The sequence below is a fragment of the Geotrypetes seraphini genome, chromosome 13 (genome assembly GCF_902459505.1).
Source record: "Geotrypetes seraphini chromosome 13, aGeoSer1.1, whole genome shotgun sequence".
Taxonomy (NCBI): Eukaryota; Metazoa; Chordata; class Amphibia; order Gymnophiona; family Dermophiidae; genus Geotrypetes; species Geotrypetes seraphini.
The window spans coordinates 49,899,721-49,927,627 of record NC_047096.1 but is presented as its reverse complement, the minus strand read 5'-3'; the positions used below and the strand labels follow the sequence as shown (position 1 = coordinate 49,927,627).

Genomic DNA, 27,907 nt, shown 5'->3' with positions numbered 1-27,907 from the left:
GGGATCCCCGACAACATGGATTTACTAAGGGGAGATCCTGCCAATCCAACCTGATCAGCTTCTTTGACTGGGTAACGGGGAAGCTGGATATTGGGGAGTCCCTGGACATCGTGTACCTGGACTTTAGCAAAGCATTTGATAGCGTACCACACCGCAGGTTACTGAGCAAGATGAGTTCTATAGGATTAGGTAACACATTGACGAAATGGGTTGGGAGCTGGCTTGGAGGTAGGCTCCAAAGGGTGGTGGTGAACGGCACCCCCTCCGAAATGACGGAGGTGATTAGTGGAGTACCACAGGGCTCAGTCTTGGGCCCAATCCTATTCAACATCTTTATAAGAGACTTGGCAGAAGGACTTCGAGGTAAAATAACATTATTCGCCGATGACGCCAAACTGAGTAATGTAGTGGGCAAATGCACAACAGACGAAGATTCAGTGCCCGACAACATGATGCACGACCTACTCCTACTGGAGCGATGGTCTAGAACATGGCAACTCAACTTCAATGCCAAAAAATGCAAAGTTATGCACCTGGGCAGCCAGAATCCATGCAAGTCTTATACCCTTAATGGCGAGATCCTAGCAAAAACGGTAGCAGAACGAGACTTGGGGGTAATCGTCAGTGAGGACATGAAGTCTGCCAATCAAGTGGAGCAGGCTTCGTCCAAGGCAAGACAAATCATGGGCTGCATACGAAGGGGTTTCGTCAGTCGTAAGGCGGAAGTCATTATGCCATTGTATAGATCCATGGTGAGGCCCCACCTGGAATACTGTGTGCAATTCTGGAGGCTGCATTATCGCAAGGATGTGCTGAGACTGGAGTCGGTGCAAAGAATGGCCACCCGGATGGTCTCGGGACTCAAGGATCTACCATACGAAAAACGGCTTGACAAATTACAGCTATACTCGCTCGAGGAGCGCAGAGAGAGGGGGGACATGATCGAGACGTTCAAGTATCTTACGGGCCGCATCGAGGCGGAGGAAGATATCTTCTTTTTCAAGGGTCCCACGACAACAAGAGGGCATCCGTTGAAAATCAGGGGCGGGAAACTACGAGGTGACACCAGGAAATTCTTTTTCACTGAAAGAGTGGTTGATCGCTGGAATAGTCTTCCACTACAGGTGATTGAGGCCAGCAGCGTGCCTGATTTTAAGGCCAAATGGGATCGGCACATGGGATCTATTCACAGGGCAAAGGTAGGGGAGGGACATTAAGGTGGGCAGACTAGATGGGCCTTGGGCCCTTATCTGCCGTCTATTTCTATGTTTCTACGCCTTTGTAAAAGAGGGGGTAAGTGTATAGCTCTTGATGGAGACTACGTTGTTTAACTTGCGTTTTTGCCAAACTTTTAAAACCATCCTGGTATGTGCTGTTTATAGAACAGTGTTGGGAACCGCACCTAACTTTGTGCTTGTCTGTTTACACCAACAGAAATAATACAAATCCTCATTCCTAAAAGTATATTCCCCCCTTATTCTATAACTACACATGTAACTTGGGAGGAACATCCCCAATCCTTCCATTTTCATGCCTCCTGTGGGGTGCAAAATATAGGCACAGATCCTGCACCTACGTTTACACATGTAAATTTTAATTAAAATTATTTAGTATCAATAATTGCTCATTAAAATCACAATTATTGGTGCAAAATAACTCTTTCAATCACACATAACAACATTAATTTGACACCAACTTGAACATTTTTGGTGTGCCCATCTCTAGCAGTAGGCTTTCTTTGTTTTGTGTTGGGGTTTTTCTTAATGCTAAAAATATCTAGAGTTGAAGGAGCTTTTTGAGGATCAGTTATCTCAACCTACTCCAGTTGTTTTTTCATGTATAGGAGGGACCGCTGAAAAGTTCTCAGCCTAGCCAAGAAGAGAATTACAGTATATGAAACTTACCAGTTATTCCACACTTTTCGTTTCAATTTGTTATTTTTCATTTGGATGTTTTATTGTACTCCGCATAGAACTGCAGGATATGTGGAACAGAAATTTTTTAAATAAATAAACAATGAAGCAAACACATCTAGTAAATGGCCACAAATATAGGGAAACCAAGCCATTGTGACATCACCAATGAAGTTGGCTCTTAGGCATTGGTGGAATGAGGCATTATGATGACATCACAATACAAGGGGTCACTGAAAAATTGTCAGCTCAACCAAGAAAAGAATGTTGTGGAGCCATGAAACTTACAAGTTATTCCACACTTTTCTTGACACTTTTCCATTCAATAATATGAAATGAAACAAAAAGTGTCAAGAAAAGTGTGGAATAACTTGTAGGTTTCATGGCTCCACATCATTCTCTTCATGGCTGAGCTGAAAGCTTTTCAGCAGCCCCTCCTAGATGAATGCTTATAATACTTATCATTTCATTGCACTACTGGATATTTACAGCACTAAGCAATGGTAATAAGTATTTAGATACAATACTTCCTATTCCCCAAAGCTTATTAAAAAAGGATGAAGTGGGATTGGTTCTGATTTATGTAAATATTTGCAAATCGGAAGGATTCACTGCCATTTAAAATTTTTGAATATTTGAATCTGTGTGCATGCCTCCTGCCAAAAAGAATTTGATAGCAGAAGAGAATTTTTCGCCTGAGTCTTTATTCCATGAATTTACAACAACAACAAAAGGCTCCAAGGATTATGAAGCTATTAAGAGAGAATTTTGCATGAGACCATATATGCATAGATCTGTGTAAGCAGACCAAGTTAAGGGACTTTTTCTACCATACACCTGCTTTTAAATTTAAGATAGATTTTAATATTAACTTCCGATAGTTTTAGCCATGAACAAGAGGGTGATTCGTTGCACGGTCATTTCCTATTCCCTCCCATTCATTCTGTTTTCCTCTTCATTTTCTTTCATATATATATATTTATATATATATATATATATATAAAATGTGTGTGTGGTGGGGGGGGGGGGGGCGGAAGAAACCTAACCAGTACATATGTGTGTTTTTTAATGCAGTTAGTATTGTAAATAAATCGATTTATCCTGTACATTTGGAAAGTGGCATAAGGACATTTAGAAAGGCAGACTAAAGAATAATAACTTTAAACGGATATTTGAGACTTTCCAAAAAGAAAGGATAGACTCAGGGTCTCCTGTTGCCTTTACTTCCCACCAATCACACTTCCCACCTCCAAAAGTGTATATGTGTGAGTGAGGGGGGGAGGGGTGAGAGTACTAAGCAATGTAAAACAAAACAATTCCGATTCTTTAAGGGTTGAAGAACGCAAAGAAAGGGTCTTTCTGTAGATTTTGGCAGATGGTAGGATGTCCTGTCTGAACAATTAATCAAGAGGTGCTCGAAATGTAGATAAGAAAACGGAAATCGAATTAAAAGAGAGGAAGAAGGGAAAGTAATACACACGCAAACAGAGAGAAAAGAGAAATTACACTCTCTGCGAATATGGGTTCGAGCTGCTGCCTTTGCCGACCGGCTGGGGCTCGAGGGAAGCTGTCCTTGGAAAGTCGAGGTTGGGTCTAACTGCCCTGGGAGGAAAGAAAAAACGCACCCAAGCCTCAAGCAGCAGCGTATGTGCAAGTGCAGGATCATAATCCCCAGTTTGCGAAGTGGATCTCTTCCGGCTCAACTGCTCCTGTCTGAGGAGGGGGCAGGGTGTAAAAGGTGAGTTCCGATTTCTATTTGAGGAAAGTAAGAGGGGGAAAAGTCTACAAAGGGAAAAGAATCGTTTGTAGTATATTTCTTAGCTGCTACTTCAGCAGGGGGTTAGATTGATTTATGTTGAAGGTGCGCTTGCGGTCCTTGTGCCCCCCCCCCCCCACTCACTCTCACTCTCTCATTCCTATTTTTCTCGCAGACTTGCGCAATATAGCGAGAAGATGGGCTCGAAGGAGTTAGGAATTCTGCCCCCAAACTCAGCCCCCCCCCCCACACACACCCACCCATTGCCCTTCCATAGAGAAAGGGGAAAACAAAATTTCTGATAGTCATACGGTAAAATCCATTGAGGAATAAGGCCTGCAACTAGGCTTTGCTAGGAAAGCGACTGTCGTAGGCTGTAACCTAGAAGGAACAGATTGTTTTTGGAGGATGATGTAGGGTTGGAGGGAGAGTGGTGCCAGACATAGACGGGAAGGTGTACTAATAAGCTCTAAAGGGTGGATTATGAATGGATTCTCTATTAATAAATAGCAATACGGTAACATATGTTTTTGGTCCATAGAAGCTGTGGTAGCAGGATCTGGAACGGCATCAATTAGAATTTAAAAAAAAACAACCAAAAAGTGCAAAGACAAATAAATATTGGTTAGACTCCTTCTCATTTACACCCCTCATAGTTTTTGACGAGCCTTGAAGAAAAGTTTAGGGTAGCTGCTGAAACCAGCAGGATCCACAACTTTGACGTGGGAAGGGGTAAAACACGGACCTGACGGACCTCGCAGATCTAAACCCGCACGTCCTTAAAAATCTGAGGCCCGTGCCGCTTGTAGTTAGTTTCTGGCTCTGACAGACCTCGGTGACAATTTAGCGCTGACGGATCCATCTCAGCATAGGGAGAGAAAAGTATTAGGATCCGTCAGCGCTACAATGTCATCGAGGTCTGTCAGAGCCGCGGACCTCAGATTTTTAATTTTACTGGGGCTGCAGGAAACCAGTTTAAAGGATTCGTTTTAGAGCCGCTCCAGCACTAGTCTCTGGCTCTGACAGACCTAGGTGACATTTTAGCGCTGACGGATCCTAATACTTTTCCCTCCCTATGCAGTACTCAATTGTCACCAAGGTCTGTCAGAGCCAGAAACTAACTACAAGCGGCACGGACCTCAGATTTTTAAGGACGTGCGGGTTTAGATCCACGAGGTCCGTGTTTTACCCCTTCCCCTTTGACGTTAATGTGATCCCTGAGTGCCATTTCATTGACTACAGTTGCTTCATGGAGTGGAGATAATTTTACGTTTGAGTGGTGAACTTGTCTCACTCGGGCTCCCTGTGATCCCAGGCAAACCTCCATTGCCCCAGATATAAAATATAAACTGCTTTGACTGTAACCACAGAAAGGCGGTATATCAAGTTCCATCCCCTTGCCCTACAGTAGGGGTAGGGAACTCCGGTCCTCGAGAGCCCTATTCCAGTTGGGTTTTCAGGATTTCCCCAATGAATATGCATTGAAAGCAGTGCATGCAAATAGATCTCATGCATATTCATTGGGGAAATCCTGAAAACCCGACTGGAATACGGCTCTCGAGGACCGGAGTTCCCTACCCCTGCCCTACAGAAAGAAGTCATTCCTTCTCTTGCCCTAACAGTGACACTGTGGCTGTTCCACATATGACATCACAGAACCTGGTTTCACTCCTAGCACCTTATTTATTTATTCAGTTTCTTAGCGTCTTTCCAAAGGAGTTCAGAACGGATTACAAATCAAAGGGCATTTCTGATGACAGCCATCACGCTACAGATTTGGAGGCACCATTTTCCATTAAATGGGCTGGGAGAAAATGTGATAATTTTTCTCTTTAGTCTGTGGAACTGACGTTCACAGGTATGCTTTTAATGAAGTGGTGATTAACTCCTAATCCAATGTATTGCTTACTTTTGAACGGTTGATGTAAATATATATTTAATATATATAAATAACAAATTGAATATTTACGTTGTCCTGACTACTGCCCATGGATTTATTGCAATCCATGCAATTGCTCTGCAATTGTAGAAAATCAGGATCTGCTACAAACTCTGGCAAAGGACCTCTTTTGGAAACTTTTTTTATGGTGTTTATTTTATTCTAGGACTACTTTAAAATCTTGTCTTTAAAATAAAGTTAACCTGAGGATGTTTCAGACTGTCCCAGACACATCGTCTTACGTCAAGGTAAGACATGACACCATCTTTAAAAAGGTAATACAACCTCCATGGAGCCCTTGATCATTTTGACCCATTTTCAATCATTAGTGGCTTTGGTTTTACTTAACAATGTTTGAACACAAAGCAAAATAATACTCCCCCCACTTTTGCTTGTGGTCTGTGATAATCACTTAAAATAGAAAATAGCAACAGTGTAAATGGTTTTAAAAAATATATATATTCTTGAAAATGATTTTCTTGTTACAGATCTTTAGACCCCTCAAAAATCATCAGTTGGTGTTAATCTTCCAAGCATATAATTTTATTTTGAAGTTTGGTCTTCAGTATAACAAATAGTGATTTGCTAGGCTCCTTTTACTCGGGTACGCTAGCGTTTTTAGCGCACTCTAACCCCGTGCTATGTGGCTAGATCTAACGCGAGCTCAATGCTGGCGTTGGCGTCTAGCGTGCGCGGCATTGTAGCACGCGCTATTCTGCGCATTAAAGCTCTAACGCAGCTTAGTAAAAGGAGCCCTAAATATATCTGCTACTTTTTCTATTCATGATTAAGGAAAACAACTGGGGTTTTTTTTTAAACTTTTTGGGTTGACCTAAAATAAATTTTTGAAGGGAAAACGGTGAAGCATACTTGCCTGTACACAGATCAAGACTTCCAAGATTGGAAGAAGCAATACAGAGGTCAGCAAGAAATGACTCTTGGGATAGGTATTTAGCCTGCCCTTAGATATAAGGAGGTATTTTAGACTATTTCTCTATCAGTTCCAAACTCAAACCTCAAACTTCCTAATTCCTGCCCTGTACTAGTTTGAATACTATATTATATTTGACATCATATAGTTTTCCCCAAGAATGTAAACAAACCAGGCTTCCAGACACATCTGGTTTACACGTTTAAAGAGGCCGTGTCCTAGAGAGAATGAGAAACACAAAGGTAAGAAATTTCCATCTTCACCAGTTTCAGCAACACCAGAACGGAATCACGAAGGGCTCCTTTTACGAAGCTGCGTTAGGGCATTAACGCGCGGAATTGCCGCGCGCACCAGACCTTAATGGCAGCATTGAGCTGGCATTAGTTTTTCCGCCTAGCGCGCGGTGTAGCGTGCGGTAATTTCCTGCGTGCGCTAAAAACGCTAGCGCACCTTAATAAAAGCAGCCCTAAAACTTAAGGTCATATTTCCCACTAGAGATTGAGAACGTCCTCTTTCAGAAATCTCTTATTTTCTAGAAATGAAGAGGCCATCTTGGTTACAAAAGAGGCTATAGGGCTGGGATTGCTCCATTTATCTAAAACGCATTTTTGAGCAATATTCATAATTTTAAAAATGAAGCACCTTTTAGAAATTAATATAAAAACACTTGCTTTTATGTTATTCCCATACTGAAATGTAGGATAATTTTTTTTATCTAGCTTTATCTATTTCTTTGTCTACCTTTATATATACATGTGCTTCTATATTTATATCACTGAGGAACTGAGGAAGGTTTTATGTGATGATTACCACAAAATCAGAAACATATAATATTTCTTTTCTCTTTAGGTTTAAAGAAAGACAAATGAGGTCTTTTTTTAATGAAGAGTTTCTTGTAGTAGTGCAGACAGGATTTAACTTTATTTAAATTCATGGAACAGGTGGTCCAGATGTATAAACACAAAAGGGGGAAAATGATTTAGTACTTCTGACTCTTGTTATGAATTTTAGAGAGGATCAAATGCATCATTTAAGAATGATAAAAATATGAAAATAGATTTAATAGCCCTCAGTGAGTCCAATGCCTAAATTCACAAAAAAAAAGGAATTATAAATATCGGTTCTTCAGATTTGACATTTTTTGCTTCTAGTTCAATATATGTTTGAAGTCATATATAAACAAATGATTTCTATGTAGTGATGCATTTGGAAGTTGAGGTCCACACAAGAAGCGTCAGGAGGGTGATGGCGATGGTTGTGATGGGAGGGGCTTGGGTCGCAGCATTTTAAGACCATTGGTTAATTTGCTGTTTCTGACCCCCTTCCTTGAAGGTGACGGAAGGGGGTCTCTAGTTAGAAATTGATTTTCCTACAATAATAAGGTTTGTGTCGGCCCACAAAGAGAGTTATTCATGGAAGCCAGAGGAATCAGAGAAGGAGAAACAATATTGGAGTTGTTCTGTAGGCCCTTTGGGTTGTCAGAAAGCTAAACACAGCACGCTTACACAGAGGGGGCTAGTGGGAAAAGGCACTGGTATTTTAATTCAAAAGGAAAACATGAAAACTGCTTACAAACACTGGCACCTATACACCATTGCCGGGACAATAATCTTCCAAATCTAGATTTCAGGACCAAAAGAAGCCCGGGAAAAATTAGACTGGATATACTTTTGAAAGACCGTGCAAGTAAAAGGACATTAAAATAACTGCACAGTTTCTTTGAATATCTTTGCCTGCCTGCTCTTTGAAAACTGGATTATTGATGGACGGGAAAGGGAAAATCATTTATAGAGAAATACAGATGTCAGACAGAATTGTGGCTAAAAATGAAGGGGTGCTGAAAACAGCATTAATAGACTATGTACTGTCCAGGAAATGTTAGACACACTGTATTGAAAGGGGAATTAAACTATAAAACAAATGTTTGACTCAGTTACTAAATTACATTCCAATGGGATTTGAAGCCTATCAAGCCTTTGCAGAATTGTTTAAACAAGACAAATTTCAATTCAATTCTACGGATATATTGTGTGGATCTCTGCAAGGGAAGCAAACACTTATTGAAAACTAGACCCTTTAATATATGTAAAAATGCGTTCAAATTCTCTTCCTCAGATTATAATATGCTGCAAACTGATTGGGTTTATTGATCAAGATAATGCATGTTAAAGAAATGTTGATTCATCGTCAAAACACAGTACAATATTCATGCAGAAATAAATTAATTGCACTCATACAGTTTATTTATTTATTTTAGTAATCATACACCACTGTTAGCCTGTGATTTACATTCAGGTAATTAAGTATTTTTCCCTATCTGTCCCGGTGGGCTCACAATCTGACCACCCTACCTAGGGCAGTGAAATGTTAAGTGACTTGTCCAGGGTCACAAGGAGCAGCGCTGGGCTTTGAACTTCATCAGCATAAAGGAAAAGTATGTGTATGTGTGTGTCTAAATCTATCCAGAGGCAGAAAGGTGTTAAAACCCCACATTGTTGTGATATTCACACATCTTGCCCAAAGTCATGTTAAGAAATGTGTGTTGATTCCTTTTTTTTTTTTTTTTCTGATCCCATTTTATTCTTCTAGAGATTAATCCCTTAGTCACGACCCATACATTTTTAAAATCTAAAACTTAAGAAAAAAAAAATCATCAAAATATCTGTCTAGTTTATTACGGGTCGCTTGAAAAGAACAGCTATTATTATAATAGTTGTTTTAGGAGTTTTACTGTAAACCCAAAAAGGCTGCTGTGTTCCAAAAAAAATGTATTGGCCTTTCACGAGGTTAACTTGCATTTTCGAATCAATGAATGATCCTTTGTTCTGCTACAAGTGCCGTTCAGAAGTTCTTGTTAAGTGAAATAAAACAAGAGACTGGTTTTGCACACCAGGGACAATTTCGCATGGGCAAAACCTTCTGGCTGCCAGACACCAGCCCTCAAAGTAACTGAACCCCTCTGGGTTAAGTCGCTCACACGAATGACCTCCTAAGTGCTCCATTATTTCTTAACCTAGCTAGGGCTTTTTTTTTATTTTTTTTTTTACTCTACATGACTCCACGCAGATTTATTTATTTATTTATAACTACCTTCCCCCTCAAATAAAAATGGATAGACACTAAAATAAAACATTTTACAGCACCCCCCTCCCCCCTCCAAAAAAAGACAAGAAATGTGAAACTTTGGGGTCCCAACTTCAAGCAGGTAGTCTTGAGGAGAAGTTTCAGAAAGCGAACACAATCTTCATTCCCATTCAAGCGCATCTGTGGTCTAGCAGAAGCGGTGTTTTCCTAAGGTCAGTCGAGACTTAGGTTCTCCAATAAAAATAAATGGAAAATTAATTATGGCCTCAAGCGAGGGGCCAGACATTTTGTTCAGCTAGTGTACTGTAGTGTAAATTTTCATTTTTCACTTTTCTTTTTTTTTTAAACCCTACTTTCTGAAAATTTTGAGAAATATTTCCTAACCACCCATCTTTAGCTGCAGCACAAGATTTCTTAACATGCGTGAACTAATAACATGTCTGTTTCAACTAGCTATGCTCTTCCTCCTGCTATTCTTATTCCTTGGTTTCCTTTTTTATAAAAAAAAATTGTTTTGGGGGAGATTCTATATTTGGTTGGATTAAAAGTGAGAGGCCCCCCTTTTTAAAAAAAAAATTAAGGCCTTGCTCTTTTCCCGAAGTCATTCCCCACTGAGGCTTTCTGTTTCTCATTTATAACTCTGGGTAATGCCAGTACAGTACATGAGTTTCCGTGTTAGCACAGTAGCACAGTTACTTTCCTAGAGGTAACAGTGGCTAAGTAGGAGGAGCTTACATTCTTATTCCATTTTGGGCATGAGATGACAGAAAAAAGAAAAAAAAAACCCTGATTCTTAAAATTGTAATTTACGATAACTGCAGTACTGCTTAAATTGCTCAAAAGTCTAGCATGCACATGTCTTGGCTACTTTGCTTTCCCGTTTGGGGTCTTCTTACTATGGTTTCCTACAATGGTGTACTCCAATATGTTACATCTTCTGTGTTCTTTTAGAAATAATGAGTAAGCTTATAAATTATAGTTGCCAAATCCTATGTTTATTATAACATGATTTTGTTTATTTTTAAGGGCCAACTCATTTCTTGAAACACATTTTACAGGGCTCCTGCTTTAAGTTCATATTGAGTTGATATGGGACTGTAATAGGTGCATCTTCTTTTCTGCAGGTCTGACATGCTCGTACTGTTTGGTCTTACTAACAGAGTTTGGTTATATTTTCTTTACTTATTTCTATAACTTTTTCAAACATTTCGACAATTTAACATCTTGGAGAAATTCAATGGGAAGTATTTCAGGCAAATGATCAAATGTGAAAATTTAAATTCTGTAAATTAAAAGAAAGGCATGCTGCTCCTGAAATGTCACATCTTTGGGCATTAAAAACACAACAATCAGCATTTTAGGTAAGACATCTATTTGGAAAGCTTTGTAGAGCCTGAGAGCTGGTTGACCTGGGACTTAAACAATGGGCTGGATGGCCCGTTGGTCTCCTTTTGGACAGGTCTTGGGTGTGTGTGTGTGTGGGGGGGGGGACGTGGTAATCAATGTTAGTTGGGTTAGGGTGAGGGCTGAGGGTGGAGCCTAGTAGCATGGATGGAAGTAAAGGAAGTCGGGAGAATCGTGACTTTCTGCTGAGAAGTTTTAATTTGATAGGTTAAGAGGTGAGGGAGCAGGGGACTATGGGAGGGGGCATATAGGTCTGGATCCTTTCCTCCCTCTTTCCCTGAATCTTCTTAGGGTAGGCTAGTGGTTTATAAAGGGTCTGGAGGTGTCACAGCTACAGTAATCCCAAGCTACTGGGTACTGAGCTCATCAGGTGATTAGCGGATAATTGGAGATAAGCTCATGGAACGGTAGCTATTTGGGTTAGGTGACTTGGAAAAGGGGGCATTGAGGCCCATGCCACCCCAAGGCCCTAGCTGACATGGCAGGGTTAGGGATAAATAGATTCTTTTGTTGGTAGCTTGGGAGGTGTTATGTTGTTGCAATTGTGTTTTCAAATAAACAGAGCTGCGGCCTGGGGTTTCCCTTAAAATGTCTGTTGTCTGATTGCTGTAATGATTAAGGTAAAGGTATGTGAATGTTTTTCATGATGTCATGTACAAGTGAGTGAGGTAATGGGATGGTATGAAAGGGGGGGGGAGGTCCAATAACAACTGGGTCATTCCAGATCCAGGTGTTAATGGCTAGAATTGTCTTTCCACTGCAATCTTCCAGCTGTTGCCTTGCCACACTGATGAAACTAAAAGCCAGCCTGAGAGCTCATCTCGACGGGCACAAATAACACGGGGCTGGAAGGCCTGCATGTTGGCCCGTTGGGATTGGCTCCCGGAGGGTTTAAAGGCAGGAGTTTCGGGGAAGTTGCAGCGCGATTGGCTAGTTTGTCTCCTGCTTCGTGGGACAGTGGGGATAGGTTGCAGAGGGTGAAGAAGGGAAAGGACTTTAGGCTGCAATAGCTGCTTTGGGACCAAGGTTTTTCGGGTCCTCGTGGCTGCTTCCCCACCCTCCCTCCCTCATAGTTATGGAGTTGGTTTCTGGAGGTGGGAACCCTGAGCTTGCAGCGGCGGGTATCAAGCTACCAATTGGGGCTCATCGTGAGATGAGTGGATGGTAGGCAGCTGTTCGAATGGGGGTCCCCAGGTGGGCTGGGGACCCGTTCAAAGGGGACTGGGAGGTCCCTGCCACTCCCAAACCCTTGCTGGGGCTGAGGCAGGGTCACGGGCAAAAAGCTGCTTGGGCATCCTTCTGGTAGCTCGATTTTGTTTTAATTAACTGTTTAATTTGTTCAATAAACAGAGCTGTGACTCGGTTTTACCAAAATAGAGTTTTATGGTTATTGTGTGTTAATTGTTATAGGTAGGTTTAAGGTAGGGGGAGGGGGTTAGGAATTAAGGGACAACTGGGCCTTTCCATGTCCAGATGTTATATTATCTAAGGACAATTCTTCAATGATGCCATGTTATAGACATCTTTGACATTAGTTTCACAAACCTTCACACTTACAAGGCTAAGGTTTATGCACAACCGTTTGCCTAACAGCTTGAGGGTAGAGAGGTAAAGTAACTGTTCAAGGTCACCTAACCAGCTGTGGCTTTAGGAATTGTAGGTAGTCCGACTCTCCATTTTCATTGTTCTGTGTTACCCCACCCCTCTGTTTTACAAAAGTGTAGCACAGTTTTTAGCATGTAACAACTCCTACGCTCATAGGAATTCTATGAGCGTTGGAGCTGTTACCACCATGGCCAGCACTAAAAACCATACAATGCAAATTGTAAAAAGTGGGGGTTAGTTATCATCAGCCAATGTTTCTGTGGATAGGCCATTTCTCTGAAACTAAAAGAAAAAAAAATAGTGTCAGAAAAAGGTATTTAAACATTTATTGCATTGAATATCTTTCTATATTTGTATTCCTTTCTTTTGACTAGTTTCTCCTATTATGCTTATTTTTGTTAATGAAATCAATATTTTCTGTCCTTGGTGGTGCTTATGAAAACTGTATTGTCTGCCAAGATTTAAAAAAAAAAAAAAAAAAATCCTCCAGATGTTTGGTGGATAATAGCACAGTTTGCTGTATTTAATGTACAGACAATTTATTATTTAATAAGATTTAATGAGAAGTCTTTTACCTGATTTGTTCCAAATCTTGGTTTTAAAAAAACTAGAAAATTGTTTGGAAAGAACAACTATTTTATATTTTGTGGCCTGAAACTTAACAGCTAACTAAAAAAGAATTCCTATGGCCACTAAACCAACAACCTCAGTGAATGATTCAGACTTTGGCAAACTTAAAAGAAGGCATAAAACCAAATTCTATTATTAGATTAAAAAAAAAATAAAACCTTTTCAACATGTGGTAATATGTAACAACCGAGACTGCCACCAGTCTAATAGAACACCTATATACGAGATGAAACTAATGTTAAGCAGTGGAGATCATGGAGTAGAGCAAACCTGGCTTTAGATGGTGCAGGAGTGCTAGTATTGATATTTACATCTATTTCATTAGGATACCTATGTAATTGTGGTATTGGTGGTTAGGGCATAAGAACATAAGAAAAGCCTTACTGGGTCAGACCAATGGTTCTTCAAGCCCATGCTCATGGTGGCCAATCCAGGTCACTAGTGCTTGGTCAAAATCCGAGGAGTAGCAACATTCCATTATCTCAGAGTAAGCAAGATTCCAGAACCCCAAATAGTAGCAACATTCCATGCAGAATCCCCAAAGAGTAGCAAGATTCTAGAATCCCAAGGAGTAGCAACATTCCATGCTACCGCTCCAGGGCAAGCAGTGGCTTCCCCCATGTCTTTCTCAATAACAGACTATGGACTTTTCCTCCAGGAAATTGTCCAAACCTTTCTTAAAACCAGCTACAATATCCACTTTTACCACAACCTCTGGCAATGCATTCCTAACTATTCTCTGAGTGAAAAAAAATTTCCTCCTATTGGTTTTACAAGTATTTCCCTGTAACTTCGAGTATCATCTAGTCTATTTCATTTTTGAAAAATCAATCCGCTTGTACTCGTTCTATTCCACTCAGGATTTTGTAGACTTCGATCATATCTCCCCTCAACCATCTCTTTTCCAAGCTGAAGGGCAAAGGAATACTGAAACAGAAAAGGTAGGGTTTGCTTATATGTAATCAAGACAAAGCATATAGGCCTAGATTCACTAAACTCACCAATCATGTCCCGATCGTGTCCTGACCAGTTTGCGATTTTTCCCCGACCCTGACCCAATTCACTAACCTTCTGCCCGATCAATCTCCCAACCGATCCGATCCGCCCAGGCAAATGAGGGGAAATGGCATGCATAAGTAGGAAGCCATAGATTCACTAAGCAGAAGAAGAAACTCCGATTGAGTTTGCCGATCCAAAATGAAGCGACTGCTGAGGACCAGTCGCTTACTGGCCTTGCCGACTCTCCTGCTTTCTGCTGCCCTGAAATCCCAGTATCGAGGTTACAACCCCATCAAAATAAAAATTATAAAACTGTAAAATATCTATACATATAAACTCCCTTTTTATTTATTCTGCATAAAGCGCAGTGCTAGCCAGTGGTTTTAACCCGCGTTTTTAAAGCGTGTTCTGTTCCATAATCTGGCTGCACAAAAATCATTCCTTAAAATTTCCACTCATAGGGACAGCAAGTAAACTGCAGCTACCCCTCCCCCCTTATTTTGAGCACATTTGTGCGAAGAGCAAGCGCATGCGCAAATGGCATCTACAACCAGCAAGGATAATCCGCACATGTGTCTTGATCACTCTACAGCGATCCGGGGGATCACTTGTGCGCGTGCGTCCGATCAGATCGTTTGAATGCTGAATCTGTAGTGAATCAGTCCCTGGCAAAACTCGGCCACGAATCGCCCAACAACGATCCAGATCAGTGAATTTAGTGATTCTAGACCAAAGATCTTCGTTTTGCTGGACATCTCAGCTGCTTCAGAGGAATAAACTCTTGGCTCTTATCAAAATGGCCCTTGCTTTCATTGTATGCTAATAGATATCATGCATATTCATTGGGGAAATCCTGAAATCCCGACTGGATTGCGGCCCTCGAGGAGGGACTTGACACTCCTGATCTAGACCATAGGGATTCCAAATTACTTTCTTGATGACAGCTGTAAGAATCCTAAGGCTACCATTGCTGTACCAGAAGTGTTTTCTTGAAATTTAGCACAGACTCCCCCCCCCCCCCCTGACATCTCATGAACTATTAGCTCCAAATCTGGATCAAAGTTAAAGCCAATGAAACAAGACCTTATAGGACAAGACCTTTTTCTTGACAGAAATCTTAAAGCATTATTTTATCCTTTTCCCCAAATCTGGTCGTCAAAACACACCTGATAGAATTTAAGCATCAAATAGTAAAAATATCTATTTATACTACAGGGCCACACAAGATGAAGATAAGTAGTTGACAGCAAATCTGTGGGATTGGAATATGGTAAAGTTGGCAATCTTATGTACATAGGTACCCTGCTCTATGAGTGTCTGAACACACCCAATATTAAGCAGAAACCCCAAGGAAAGGTAATATATGATGGGTTCAGCATTTCCAGCTATCCTGAAAAGTTGGCTCCTGTGTATGGATGGAAATCACTGTGTGGATAATACCTTTTTGTCAACGTTTATGTATCACATATTTGTTCTGTATTAGCACATGTGTATACTATAGCAGAAGATTTGTAAAAGAGAGGGTAAATCTAATAATGAATGAGAGAGAGAATGAACCCATCAGCTTACATCACTTTGGTACCAACCTGAAGGATGGCTTTTGCTTTTCAGCTCTCTTCAGTGTAATTGCCTGGGCATCAATACTTTTTTTTTTATTATTATTGAATAGAATGGTTTAGATTTGAAAAGGATACACTTCATTTTCCCCCACCTACCCTTCCTTCTTTAACCTCTTTTCTTTCAGGAATTAACAGATGCCATGTAGCAACTGCAAGAAGTCAGGAGGAGGGGAAAGTTTGAGTGCAGAACACAAGGGGTTAAAGTCTGCCTTTTTTTTTTTTTCCTTTAATTGACCGCCAGTCTTTGTGGCCCCAGGCAAGGGGAAGGGGGGCTAACCCCACTAGCGGCATCCAGATGTGATGGTCTCAGGGGATCTCTTTGCAGACCCTTGGATTCTAGAAGAGCAGACAGAAAGGGGGGAGGGGGGAGAAGAGCTCCCCCTTCCTCGCGTTAGAAAGTGCCCGCAACCAGAGCAAGAACGTCTGCTCTGGTCCCATTCAATCCCCCTGCTTCTATCTGTATTCTGCCGTGAAATTGATGAGGGTGACTTGAATGGGGTGTATATGGTGAGGGGGGAGTAAGCCAGGCCAAGAGAAGGGAGGAGGGAGGGGGAGGCGAGGAAGGATCACATCTGGCAGCAATACTAGAAGAAATATAGTAGTAACATTAAGACATCATTACAGCAGCGGAGATATATTTTCTTTTCCATTTATTGGTGAAAACACAAGTTTTGAATTTTTCTGTGCTGTTGGATTTACAAACGAAGGAGAGCATCACCAGACTGGAAAGGGGCACCCTGGATAAGGTAACCGTTTGCAGGGCGATTCTTAATGCCAGCCGCAAGCTTTTTTTCCTTCCTGCCATTTAGAGGATACCAGAGACCAGTGCTGGCTGCTGCTATTAATGCTCTGGGTGAGATTTATTGGTGTAGGTGTCCCTTAAGCAAACCGATCGGGAATGGGTGCCAGAGGGAACTTCACTTTCCCTGACTTTTGAAAAATTGCACTCAATGGTTTGAATGAGACCATGATGTAAAATGTATTCCATCTCTCCACCAAAGTCAGGGTTTTTTTTTTTGTTTCTCTTGGATTCACTTTCAGCAGGAGAAAAGACTTTAGAGAACGGGGATAGTCATACAGGGGGTGCTGAAAAGTTCTCAACCCACCCAACCAACTTCCTAAATTCTGAGCGTTATTTGGCCACTGTAGCTGAAAAGAGTGTTATCTTATTTTGTTAGGCGCTAATTTGCAGAAGCAAAATTCTCTGTTTGACGTTGTTTCAGATCATCGATTGAACCATGTCCACCTCTTTCTCTTCTGAGAACTTTTCAGCATCCCTTTGTAGGAAACAAAAATTTTGCAATTAATTGTTTCTTATGCATTTGCTCCTTTTCTTACTTTATTTTTTTTTTTTTAACTTGTACTGTATGTTAGAAATTCCAAGATGTCCAAGAAATTCCAAGGTGACCAAGGCCAGGGGAAAACTGTGAAAAATGAAAAAGCTCCACTTAAATATAGTATTGCTTAAATCGTGAATTAAAAAAGCCTTTCAGCTTTAGCTCTATGAGGGAACATAAACGTCTGAAAATATTTTTAGATACACTGTAAAATCTAGATACTATGTAAGTCTTTAACGATGTGAAATTACTTAAAACAAAATAGACCCTGCAAAATTCAACGCACTTTTAGAACTGGCTTGAGCCTCTTGAAACAGTGCTTTCTGCAAAACATAGTTTATAAGAAGAAATGGACCACAAAATATAACCCAAAGTTCAACAAATGATTATTATCCATTTCTAAACTTCAGTTTTATTTTATTTTTTGCCTCTACTGAATGACACGCACACAGCATTTCCATGTAATGTTCAAGTTTTTAGTGGAAAAACGTGTTAGTCCAAAAAGCTGTGGGAAGAAGCGGAAATTCATGACTCAGGAAAGTTTACTGGAACCAGTAGAAAAGTTGCAAAATACTTACTTTTCTTCATTCGAACATTAAGGGGACAAACTGTGTTCTTTCTAGGTATTTTGTTCAGAGTTTGATCTTAGGCATCCTGCCGAAACAATACCAGCCGAAACAATACCAACAGCAAGAAACAAAATTCCGCTATTGTTTTTCTGTGCTTCGCTTATCTGAATGGACCAAGTATCCTGTATGTAAAATATTACATAGCCTGATGCTCGATACAGAAGGCAGGACCAGACAAGAGCTTCCTCCTTTAAGAAGCAAAGTGACTTCACTTCCCAAAATTAGAAGAAAAAAAGTTTTCATCCGGTTAACTGTCTCTCTCTCTCTCCCTCTGCCACAAGAAAATAAGGAGGGAGAGAAAGAAACGGAGGGGGAAATACTGTATCTAAGGAGAAGTGTAAGGACTGGAAGTAATTGACCTAACCGTGTCAATGTGCGGGATACTGGTGGGCTGCGTTGAGAAATACTCGAAATGGACGGGACGATTAAGGTAAGCGAAAAATACAGTTTGGGGGCCAGATGAGCTGAAAGGCGGAGATTTAAAAAGACGACAGAGGGGAAAAATTAGCGAGTGCCTGGATTTAAACTTAAGAGTGGATTGGAAGGGGGGGGAGGTGAGTGAGCAGTGAGCGTGCACTTTGGAGGAGTATGGCTCCCTCCCACTTAATGGCCCTTAAATGTGGGGCTTCTATATAATCATTTTGGTTGATTTCCTTTCCTAACTTTCCCTCTTTCCCCCCCCCCCCCCCCTAAGATACTGCAGCGTGGCCAGAGTCTGCTATAACCCCATGCAGTGCATAGCCCCTTTCCATCGTCACTGACTAATTCTCCGGCAAATTTCCTTTAGAAGACGGAGATAGGGGGGTGGGGGGTGCCTTTTAGATACTCTTTTTCTTTTCGGGTTCTCCTCGCTTTTCTCTCTCTGTGTCCAAAGAGTTCTGCAGCCTGGACGAGAGAGGAAGAGACGGAGTAATAGCGCCGGGATAGTGACTGCGCAACGGTGGTGGCACACAGCCCATCAAGGCCCTTCAACCTCCGCAGCTTATACCTTGCCTCCAAGGCAAACATACCCAATTTGATTTTAATGGTCCACGCTTTCAGTCAGTTCGGAAAACAGAAAAGGGAATGGGTTCCATCCTCAAAGAAAGTTGAGAGCAAAAATAACCAGGGTTTAACTTGTTGCAGTCTTATTTAATTCTGGTGTTTATAATATTTGTGTTTAAAAGCAATCTCACTTGTGAATTAACTGGCTGTCAGGGTTTAGAAACACGTGATCTTGCTATATGTTGAGAGCGTGTTTCTCCCCCCCCCCCCCCCCAGATAGAGACAAATGGGCTTTTTTTGCATTTTGGTTCAACGACATGAAATAACGATAAAGCAGAGAAACCAGAACAAAATAGGAGCAAAACACATTATTCGTCAAAGAACAACCTATATAACTGCACTACAAAAACATTAGGCTTGTTTTTCATGCCTGCTTCCAGATGTTAAACTGAACTCTGTGCATCCTGCCTGAGAAATCTGTTATTTCGGTTTCATATTACTTAGCATGTATACACCAGAAATAAAATAGTCATTGATAGGTTGCATCGCTTCCCCTCTAACGCATTTATCTATATATAAAACAAAAACCTTGCACTGTTGACAGCTGTGTATGGACAGCCCCTTCTTCCATCCCTCGGATACATTATTAATTTCTCTAACAAAGTTATAAATTCATAGGGTTTTACAATCTTTTTTTCATTACGATTCTTCAAGAGATCGGATAAAATAAAGGTCTACCGAAAGTGCAATACAAAACAAAACAAAAATACAGTTTCCCAGGGGCATGCCTTAGGTTTAGTGTATAGTTTTGTTTTTCCTTATATAAAGCATTTCAATTTGTTGATGTATCGTGGCAGAGCTGGCTCCTTTGAGCCTAGCCAGTCTCTTCTAAGATTGCAAAGAGCCCTAGGGCGGGGATGTGCCGTTTGATGACCGGCCTTTTGCAAGTCCCAGATCCTGGAAGGTAAAGACAAGCGAACAGTACCAGCTGAAGTCTCTTGATTAGATTGTAGATTGTGGCTAATAGGAGCATTTAGCAAATGGGCTGGGGGGGGGGGGGGAGGAGGAAGATAGAGTCAATGGGATTGGGGGTGGGGGCTCTGGTCAAGATACTGAAATTTGAAGAAAAAAAATCACAAATTATTTATGAGTCACTGAGCAAAAAGGTATCAAACCTGGGTATGTGAGTTATTTATACCACAAGATAATCTTGCAAAATTTCAGCTTCAGATATGAACTAATAACATTTTTAAAACTAAGAAACTTTTACCAATAAAAAGTACTTAACCCCAGAATTCACACACCCCACTTTAAGTACCTGCAGTTTTTCAGCTGTAGAACCTGAAATACAACAATGCATAGACACAAAACATTCAAAACTTTTATAGCCAGTATCTGTGTTATAAATATTCCCACTTTTAATAACTTTTTGCTCAGTCAGTCACGTTTGTATGTGGTAGTTATACTAGTGCTCCCCCAAACTGCTCAGGGGATCCCATAGTCAATTTTTAAGATACCCACAAAGAATATGTATGGAATAGATGAGAATATACTGAGTTTATTTCAAACAGGGCCAGGATACTGGTGCCCTCAGCCAACTTTTCCTTTTGTACCCTCATCTTGGGGTCAGTTGCAATATGCAGAGGTCATGGCTCATATCTGGAGAATGGTTCCACTCCAGAAGGTACCTGTGTTTGTTTTATTTTTTAAGCTGGATTGGTGCTGATCTCTCTTTGCCACATTCTCTTGTTGGTTTTCTTCTAAGTCCCTTTCCAGAATCTCGGTTCCATTTTCTGTTCCCATCTTCTTCCTTTTCTCCCCTGTGTCTGTCTCTGACAATGATCGTTTGGTTTAATAATTTTTCTCCATTTCTTTATTTTGCCTTTTTACATAACTGTAACTAGATTTCATTCTCCTTGTCCCTCTCCAGTCTTCAGCCTCCCTCATTTCATTTTCCAACTAGAGATCTGCATGGGAACGGGATTGGAGGGAATTCCGTGGAATCCATGAGAATCCTCTGTCACAGGAAGCCTGTGTGGATCTCCCCTGGGTTGCAGGAATCTCATAGGAATGGAAATCGTTCCTGCAGGGTTATCCAAGTACTGCCTCCTCCTCCTCCGTTTGATTGCAGTGCAGCCACACTTTCTCTCTACCCTTAACAGGCAGCTGTCTTCAAAGTTGTGGGCAGTGGTATCAACATACTGCCGGTGGACTTGATGGACAAATAAATGTCCAGACTACAAAGGTAAAAAAACAACCCAATATTTTATTTTGAATTTATTGAATAAAATTTATTGCTGTAGTTGGTGGGGTTCCACAGGCACTGCCAGTTGAGGACCTTATTCAAAGATGGCCAGAACTCTCTTCTACCAAGTGCAACAGCATCCTTGAACCACTGAGGTGCCAGCATTTATGGGCCAGGGCCATTGCTGCTGCCTGCCAAGCTTGGTAAAAGGGAGTCTTTGCCACCTTTGGAGGAGGTCTTCAGCTGACAGAACTTTGGGATTCTCATCAGCCAGGGTATTTATATTTACATTAGAGGCTCTGGCAGAGACCTATTCATAAAGTACCATATATACTCGAATATAAACCAGGATTTATGGGCCCAAAATTTGGCCCAAAAATGGGGGTCCCAGTTTATATTTGGGTCAGCACCCCCCTCCCAGAATTATTGCAGGCTGCCGCCAGGCTCTGCACCGTCCCCTCTCTCTGCCCTGTCCTCGTACCTCTTCTGCCGATCCCTGGTGGTCAAGAGGTGCAGCAGGCAGGAGCGAGCTTTCCACACTCCTGCCCCACTGCTAACCCGGTCTTCCGCGAGATCAGGTTTCTTCAGCCGCTGAGCAGCACCGAGCAGGAGCGCGCTTTGGTGCTTCTGCTCAGCGCTGAGCAGCTTCCTGACTGGCTCCACTCCAGAATGGTGTTCATGTTAGTGGCACCTTAATTTGCACTTACATGCACAAATGCACTACACTTTAGTCTATAAGGGGAGTGGAGACTGCAATTTTATGGACATTGAGGTGTTGGTGTGTTTAGAACATTTTCTTTGAACACATTTGCTTATCATCATGGGGTGCCTTGGGTCACACTGCAATGGCCGCTTGGCCATATATTTTTTGGACTGATTTTGTATCCTGATTCCATCTGGAGATGTTGGAATTTTTCATACAGCTAGAGTTGCAATCAGATAAGTAATTTTTTTCTTTTTTGTTTTTTTCTGCTGGCTACTTGACTTATTTATTGCTATTGTTATAGTGATATGAATGCATATTCAATCCACTGCTGCATTGGTTTTCGCTCCTCTGATATTTGGGATTGGCTTAACGGAGAACGATGTGTGCTATGATGGTTCTCCGGTCCATTGGTATACAGCTTCATTGACTGGTGTGTTTTGGGGATTCTGAGCACATTCATCACAATAAAATATATAAGTACTATCATTTTGATATTGCATTTTATTATTTTGTTTTATTTTATTTATTTAAAATTATGTGTAGCTCACCTATCTACAAGTCTAGGCGGGGACCAATGCGAACATACACAAACAGCAATTAATAAACAACAAAGTACAATGGCAATACCCATAAAATTCATAAAACATCTGAATATCTTTACATAATCTTAAAATTACATCTTCAAAAAGACGGTTCAAAGCTGGTGCCAACCACAGCCTAACACATTTTATATTTGTTGAGGCACTATTAAGTTGAAAGATCACTTAGGGTTCCTTTCACAAAGGCTCGTTAGGGTCTTAACGCGCGGAATAGCGCACGCTAAAATGCCGCGCATGCTAGCCGTTACTGCCTCCTCTTGAGCTGGTAGTAGTTTTTTGGCTAGCACACGCTATAGTGCGTGCGCTAAAAACGCTAGCGCGCCTTTGTAAAAGGATCCCTTAGTCCTGCCATGAAAATTACTAAAATAATCCTTCTAAGACAGGAGTAGGCAACTCCAGTCCTTAAGGGCCGGAATCCAGTCAGATTTTCAGAATTTCCTCAATGAATATGCATGAGATCTATTTGAATGCACTGCTTTCAATGCATATTCATTGGGGAAATCCTAAAAATCCGACTGGATTCTGGCCCCCGAGGACCGGAGTTGCCCACCCCTGTTCTAAGATCTTTTTTTCCATCTTTACCCCCAGAATTTTATCTCGTTTCTAAATTATAAACTTTTTCTGGGTCAGGATTGGTTCTCAGTCACTTCTGCCCTACTGATGCAGTAAAAGGCATGGGGTTGATTGGGCTGATGATAGTACCCTCCATTGCCTCAGATACAAAGGGACAAGGCAATTCTGTAACTGAATGCATACAATTATATGCATCTTGTTCATGTTAGTGGCACCTTAATTTGCACTTACATGCACATACACACACTATTCTATAAGGTGGTGCATAACTGCTATAATGTGTAACTGGAAGGGGGTGTACATGGAGATGGGGCATGGACAGACTATGGGTGTCTCACCAAGAGACATGCATAGCTTATAGAAAATTATCAGTTATACGTGTTGAATGGTGTTAGGCATGCCAACTTATTCCAGCCATTGGCCTGGCATAAGAAGTCATACTTAAAGTTTGATGCATTAATGCAGCGTCATGCAATGGCTTAGGCAAACCCAGGTACCATTATGCTTAACAATGCAGGGTCATGCATCTTGGCTTCAAAAAATCTGAGGGAGTGATACAGTTTAGGGAGTGAAGAACTTTTATGCATAAAAGAGGATTGGGACTTAGATATGATTTGTGATGACCTTAAGGTAGCCAGATGGGTAGAAAAAGCAATGGTGAAAAATAAAAGGATGTTTGGGTGCACAGGAAGTGGAATGGCCAGTAGGAAAAAGGAGGTAATGATATGCCTGTATAAGATTCTGGTGAGATCGCATTTAGAATATTGTGTACAGTTCTGGAGACCATACCTTCAAAAAGATAGAAACAGGATGGAGTTGGTTCAGAGGATGACTACTTAAATGGTCAGTTATCTTCAGCATAAAGCATATGAGGACAGACTTAAAGATTTCAATACAAATACTTTGGAGGAAAGGTGGGATGGGGCAATATGATAGAGACTTAAATACCTATCTGGAAAAAATGCACATGAGGCATATCTCAATTGAAAGAAAACTCTGGGATGAGGAGGTATAGGATGAAGGTGAAAAGGGACAGACTTGGAAATAACCTAAGAAAATACTTTTTTTTCCTGAAAAGGATGGTAAATGCATGGAATGGCTTCCCAGTGGATGAGGTGGAGATGAAAAATATATCTAAATTCAAGAAAGCTTGGGGCAAGTACATTGGATCTGTAAGGGAGAGGAAGGGTTAGTAGAAGGTATGGTTAGGCAGACTAGATAGGCCATATGGTCTTTATTGGTCTTAATTTTTCTCTGTTTCTATTTAATTTTCACACATCTCGCAACACTTTTGAAATACTGCAACATCCTCTACCTGCCATGCCCCGCAAACATGATAAAACAAATACAGACAGTACAAAACACAGCCCTCAGACTGATCTACTCACTAAGCAAATATGAGTGCATCACCACCGCATACCTAGACTCACACTGGCTTCCTACACAAGCGCGAATACTATTCAAATTTTACTGTCTTCTATTCAAGATCATCACCTCTCCAACATGCTGACAACAACGACTGGCTACAAAACATTCCGAAAGGAAATTAAAACCTAGTTATTCAGAAAATTTATCAAGAAATACTAATACATCTCCTTGACCATTTGTAATTAGCCCCCTTATGTTTATTTAAGATTTGATATACCGCTCAAGCATTTTACTGACCTAAGCGGTTTACAAAGTATCAAACAAAAATGAAATTAGGTCTGTAATTTTCCAGGAAATGTCCAGTTATCTTCTTTTGTAATCTGCCTAGAACTGCAAGGTATTGGCGGAATAGAAGTCATTAATGCAATGTAATTTAACACTGTGGTACTTAAATTAAGATGCCAAGTTATAGAATTGCCCCCTTAGATTATAAGCCCTTTCGAGACAGGGAGACTAACAAACTGGGTAATACAATAATATTGGGTGATTTCAACTACCCCGATGTTGACTGGGTAAATGTAACACCAGATCATGCTTGGGAGATAAAATTCCTTGATGATGAAATAAAAGACTGCTTTATGGAGCAGTTGGTTCAGGAACTGACAAGAGGCAAAACAATTGTAGACCTAGTTCTTAGTGGAGCATATGAGTTGGTGCAAGAGGTAATGGTGCTGGGGCCACTTGATAACAGTGATCATAACATGATCAGATTTGATATAATGCCTGGAATAAGTTCTCACAGAAAATCCAATACAATAGCATTTAACTTTAAAAAAATGGAGACTATGATAACACGAGGAAAATGGTAAAAAAGAAACTTACAGGAGCAGCTGCAAAGGTCAAAAATTTACATCACATGTGGATGTTATTCAAAAATCCTCAAAAATCTAGCCTACTCCAAAGAGAGGGGTCAAAATGTTGTATACGGTAGAAAAAGACCAGCTTTCAACTTTCCATCAGCAACTGGGACTGAGGGTACCTCCCACCGTTGTAAATAAAATTTGAATTCAAGATCTTAAACTTAGGGCTTTCAATCAGTTTATGGGAACTTCTTACAAATCAATACAGAGTTAACCAGGTATATTTGCACATAGTTGCATCCTACAGTGCAGGAATAGCCCACAAACATTATTCTGTTTAGCCCCAAGAGTTTTTTTTTTTAAATCAAATTAAACCAAAATGATGCTAGAGACCTATAAAAAGTTCCCCACAGTGCCAGGTGCATAATCAATATGTGAGAGTTTCAAAAATATTTAAACAGTGTTAAATCACTTCAAAAAGTCCCCCATATATCCAAAACTGAATACTGTTCAGTAAACTTTTAACTTGTAATCCTTATCACAGGGGGATTTCACTTGATGAAGACCATATACATCCGTCTGGTTCAAAAGTCCATTGAAGGGAGTGCTAGCTGAACGCCCTACAGATCCCTGTTTCGTGTACTTCCTCAGGGCAAACTCGGGGGCATTTCACCCGGATATAAATTTTAATGCTGCTCCTCATAAGTACGGCTTGTGTGAAAGTGAAATCAATTAAATTTATATAATCAGGAGAATGCCGTTAAGCCCCGCCCCCAGCTAATCAGAGGTCATTAGAGGCACTCTGAATGAAATGACATTGTGTCTCTTCTGGCATGACAGGACAATATCTGTCACAATATCTAAAACATGAATGTTTCATCTATGTATGTATAATAAATCTATTTGAGGGAGTGCTGAAAAGTTCTCAGCAAAACCAACCAACTTCCTAAATTCTGGGCGTTATTTTGCTACTGTAGGTGAATAGAGTGTTATTTTGTTAAGTGCCAATTTGCAGAAACAAAATTCTGTGGGCTCCTTATATCAGGGTGCGCTACGAGGGTTAGCGCGTCGGACATTTCATCACGCGCTAACCCCCGTGGCAAGCCAAAATACTAACGTCTCGTCAATGGAGGCGTTAGCGGTTAGCGCGGCAGGTGGTTTAACATGCGGTATTCCGCGCGTTAAACCCCTACCGCGCCTTGATAAAAGGACCCCTGTGTTTTGACATTGCTTCAAATCATTGATTTAACCATATCCACGTCATTCTCTTCTTGGTTGGGCTGAGAACTTTACAGCACCCCTAGTATTATTGAATGGCTATTTGTGGATGTATGCACTGCAATAATTACATTTTTTGCCAGTGGATAGACTTTCCAGGGCACGGAATACCTCTTTTAAAAAAAAAATCCTATCAGAAGGATACATCTTGCAGTAGAAGATAACATGGTGTTTAAAATAAAACTTCTTATTTCCTGTCAAGTGAAAAGAAATGCAAAAATAAGAAAGATAAACTTAGAAAAAGAGAGAAAATAAAGAGAATAAAGTTACATGAAGGTGTGATTAGGTGTTTCCTACTGGTTGGAATGCTGGAGCTTTTATATTTATATTTTTTTAGTTTTTAATGTGCTTTTGTGATTATGGCTAAGTTTGTTTGAGTAGATGGTCATTATAAATGTATCTTTGTGGCCTCCCTAAAGGGTTTGATAGGCAGAATACAAATGTTTTAAATAAATAAATATATTGATGGGATGTTTTCATATTATTTCAATGTTATAACCCCACCTTTTTTTTTTAATGAGCCTCCAAGATTCTTCCTTTACAGCACAGTCAGGATTTCCTGCCTAGTTTCCTTTCTTTCTTTTGACAGAACAAAGAATGATCCCACCCCCTTCTTTGCTCCTGCTCCAGAATCCTCAGGTTTCAGTCTAGTGGCATGCGCTTCTGGTTTGTCTAAAATACAATGTCTCATAAATGAAAAATATGGATGTAGGATGGACAGTTGAGCAGAATTTAGTTATTACTAAATGGACCTCAAAATTCAGAAAAAAAGAGACTCACAAAGTCAAAGACTTCACCAAAGAGTTTTAATTATTATCATAGGTCCGCTCCAGGAAACAAAACCAGAGATAAAAAAACTCCCTAGCACTAAGGGAGAAAAATGCTCTGGCCAAAAAAACCTGGGCTAGATTCATATACAAATGCTCCCTTAGCGCTGGGGAGTTTTTTCTCTCTGGTTTTGTTTCCCGGAGTGGACCTATGATAGTAATTGAAACTCTTTGGTGAAGTCTTTGACTTAGTGAGTCTCTTTTTTCTGGATTTTCAGGTCCATTTTGTAATAACTGTTCTGCTCAATTGTCCATTCTACATCCATATTTTTTCATTTATGAGACTTTATTTAATTTTTGTTACAATATAGTATCTGTGTCTTGGCTCCTTTGAATTTATTGATAATAGGTTATCAAAAATATAGTGACACTAAAGTTATAAATATAAAATATATTCAGTCTCATGAAGTTGGGATTTGGAGCAAGATATTTGAGGTATTTTTTTTCCACTGTTTGAAACTTGTGTAGTCTCTATTGATATAATTGCTAATGTGCTTAGCCTGTTTTCTGGTTATATTCTAAGGGGCTCATAATCAAAACTTACACACGCCTAAAAACCCACCCAAAAGACAGGTCATTAGATCTAAGTGCTTATAATCAAACCTATTTTTTGGACGTATT

General features: G+C 40.5%; 1 protein-coding gene and 1 long non-coding RNA gene across 6 annotated transcripts in view; one reads left to right on the top strand and one right to left on the bottom strand.

Annotated features, from left to right (window-relative positions):
• LOC117347415 overlaps positions 1-17,925 on the bottom strand; it is an 80,266-nt gene extending 62,341 nt beyond the window's left edge. The window contains exon 1 of the long non-coding RNA XR_004536786.1: positions 17,796-17,925. This is a non-coding gene — a long non-coding RNA (uncharacterized LOC117347415). The remainder of the gene's footprint in view (positions 1-17,795) is intronic.
• FLI1 (Fli-1 proto-oncogene, ETS transcription factor) overlaps positions 3,212-27,907 on the top strand; it is a 194,864-nt gene continuing 170,168 nt past the window's right edge. The window contains exons 1-2 of one of the 5 annotated variants that reach the window (XM_033918327.1): positions 3,212-3,651; positions 5,775-5,856. In XM_033918327.1, coding sequence (XP_033774218.1) covers positions 5,818-5,856 — 39 coding nt within the window. In that variant the 5' untranslated portion in view covers positions 3,212-3,651; positions 5,775-5,817. Of the gene's footprint in view, positions 3,652-5,394; positions 5,528-5,774; positions 5,884-16,484; positions 16,627-18,117; positions 18,277-27,907 lie in introns of those variants that run through there. The other 4 variants (XM_033918325.1, XM_033918326.1, XM_033918330.1 and 1 more) reach the window with 4 other exon arrangements.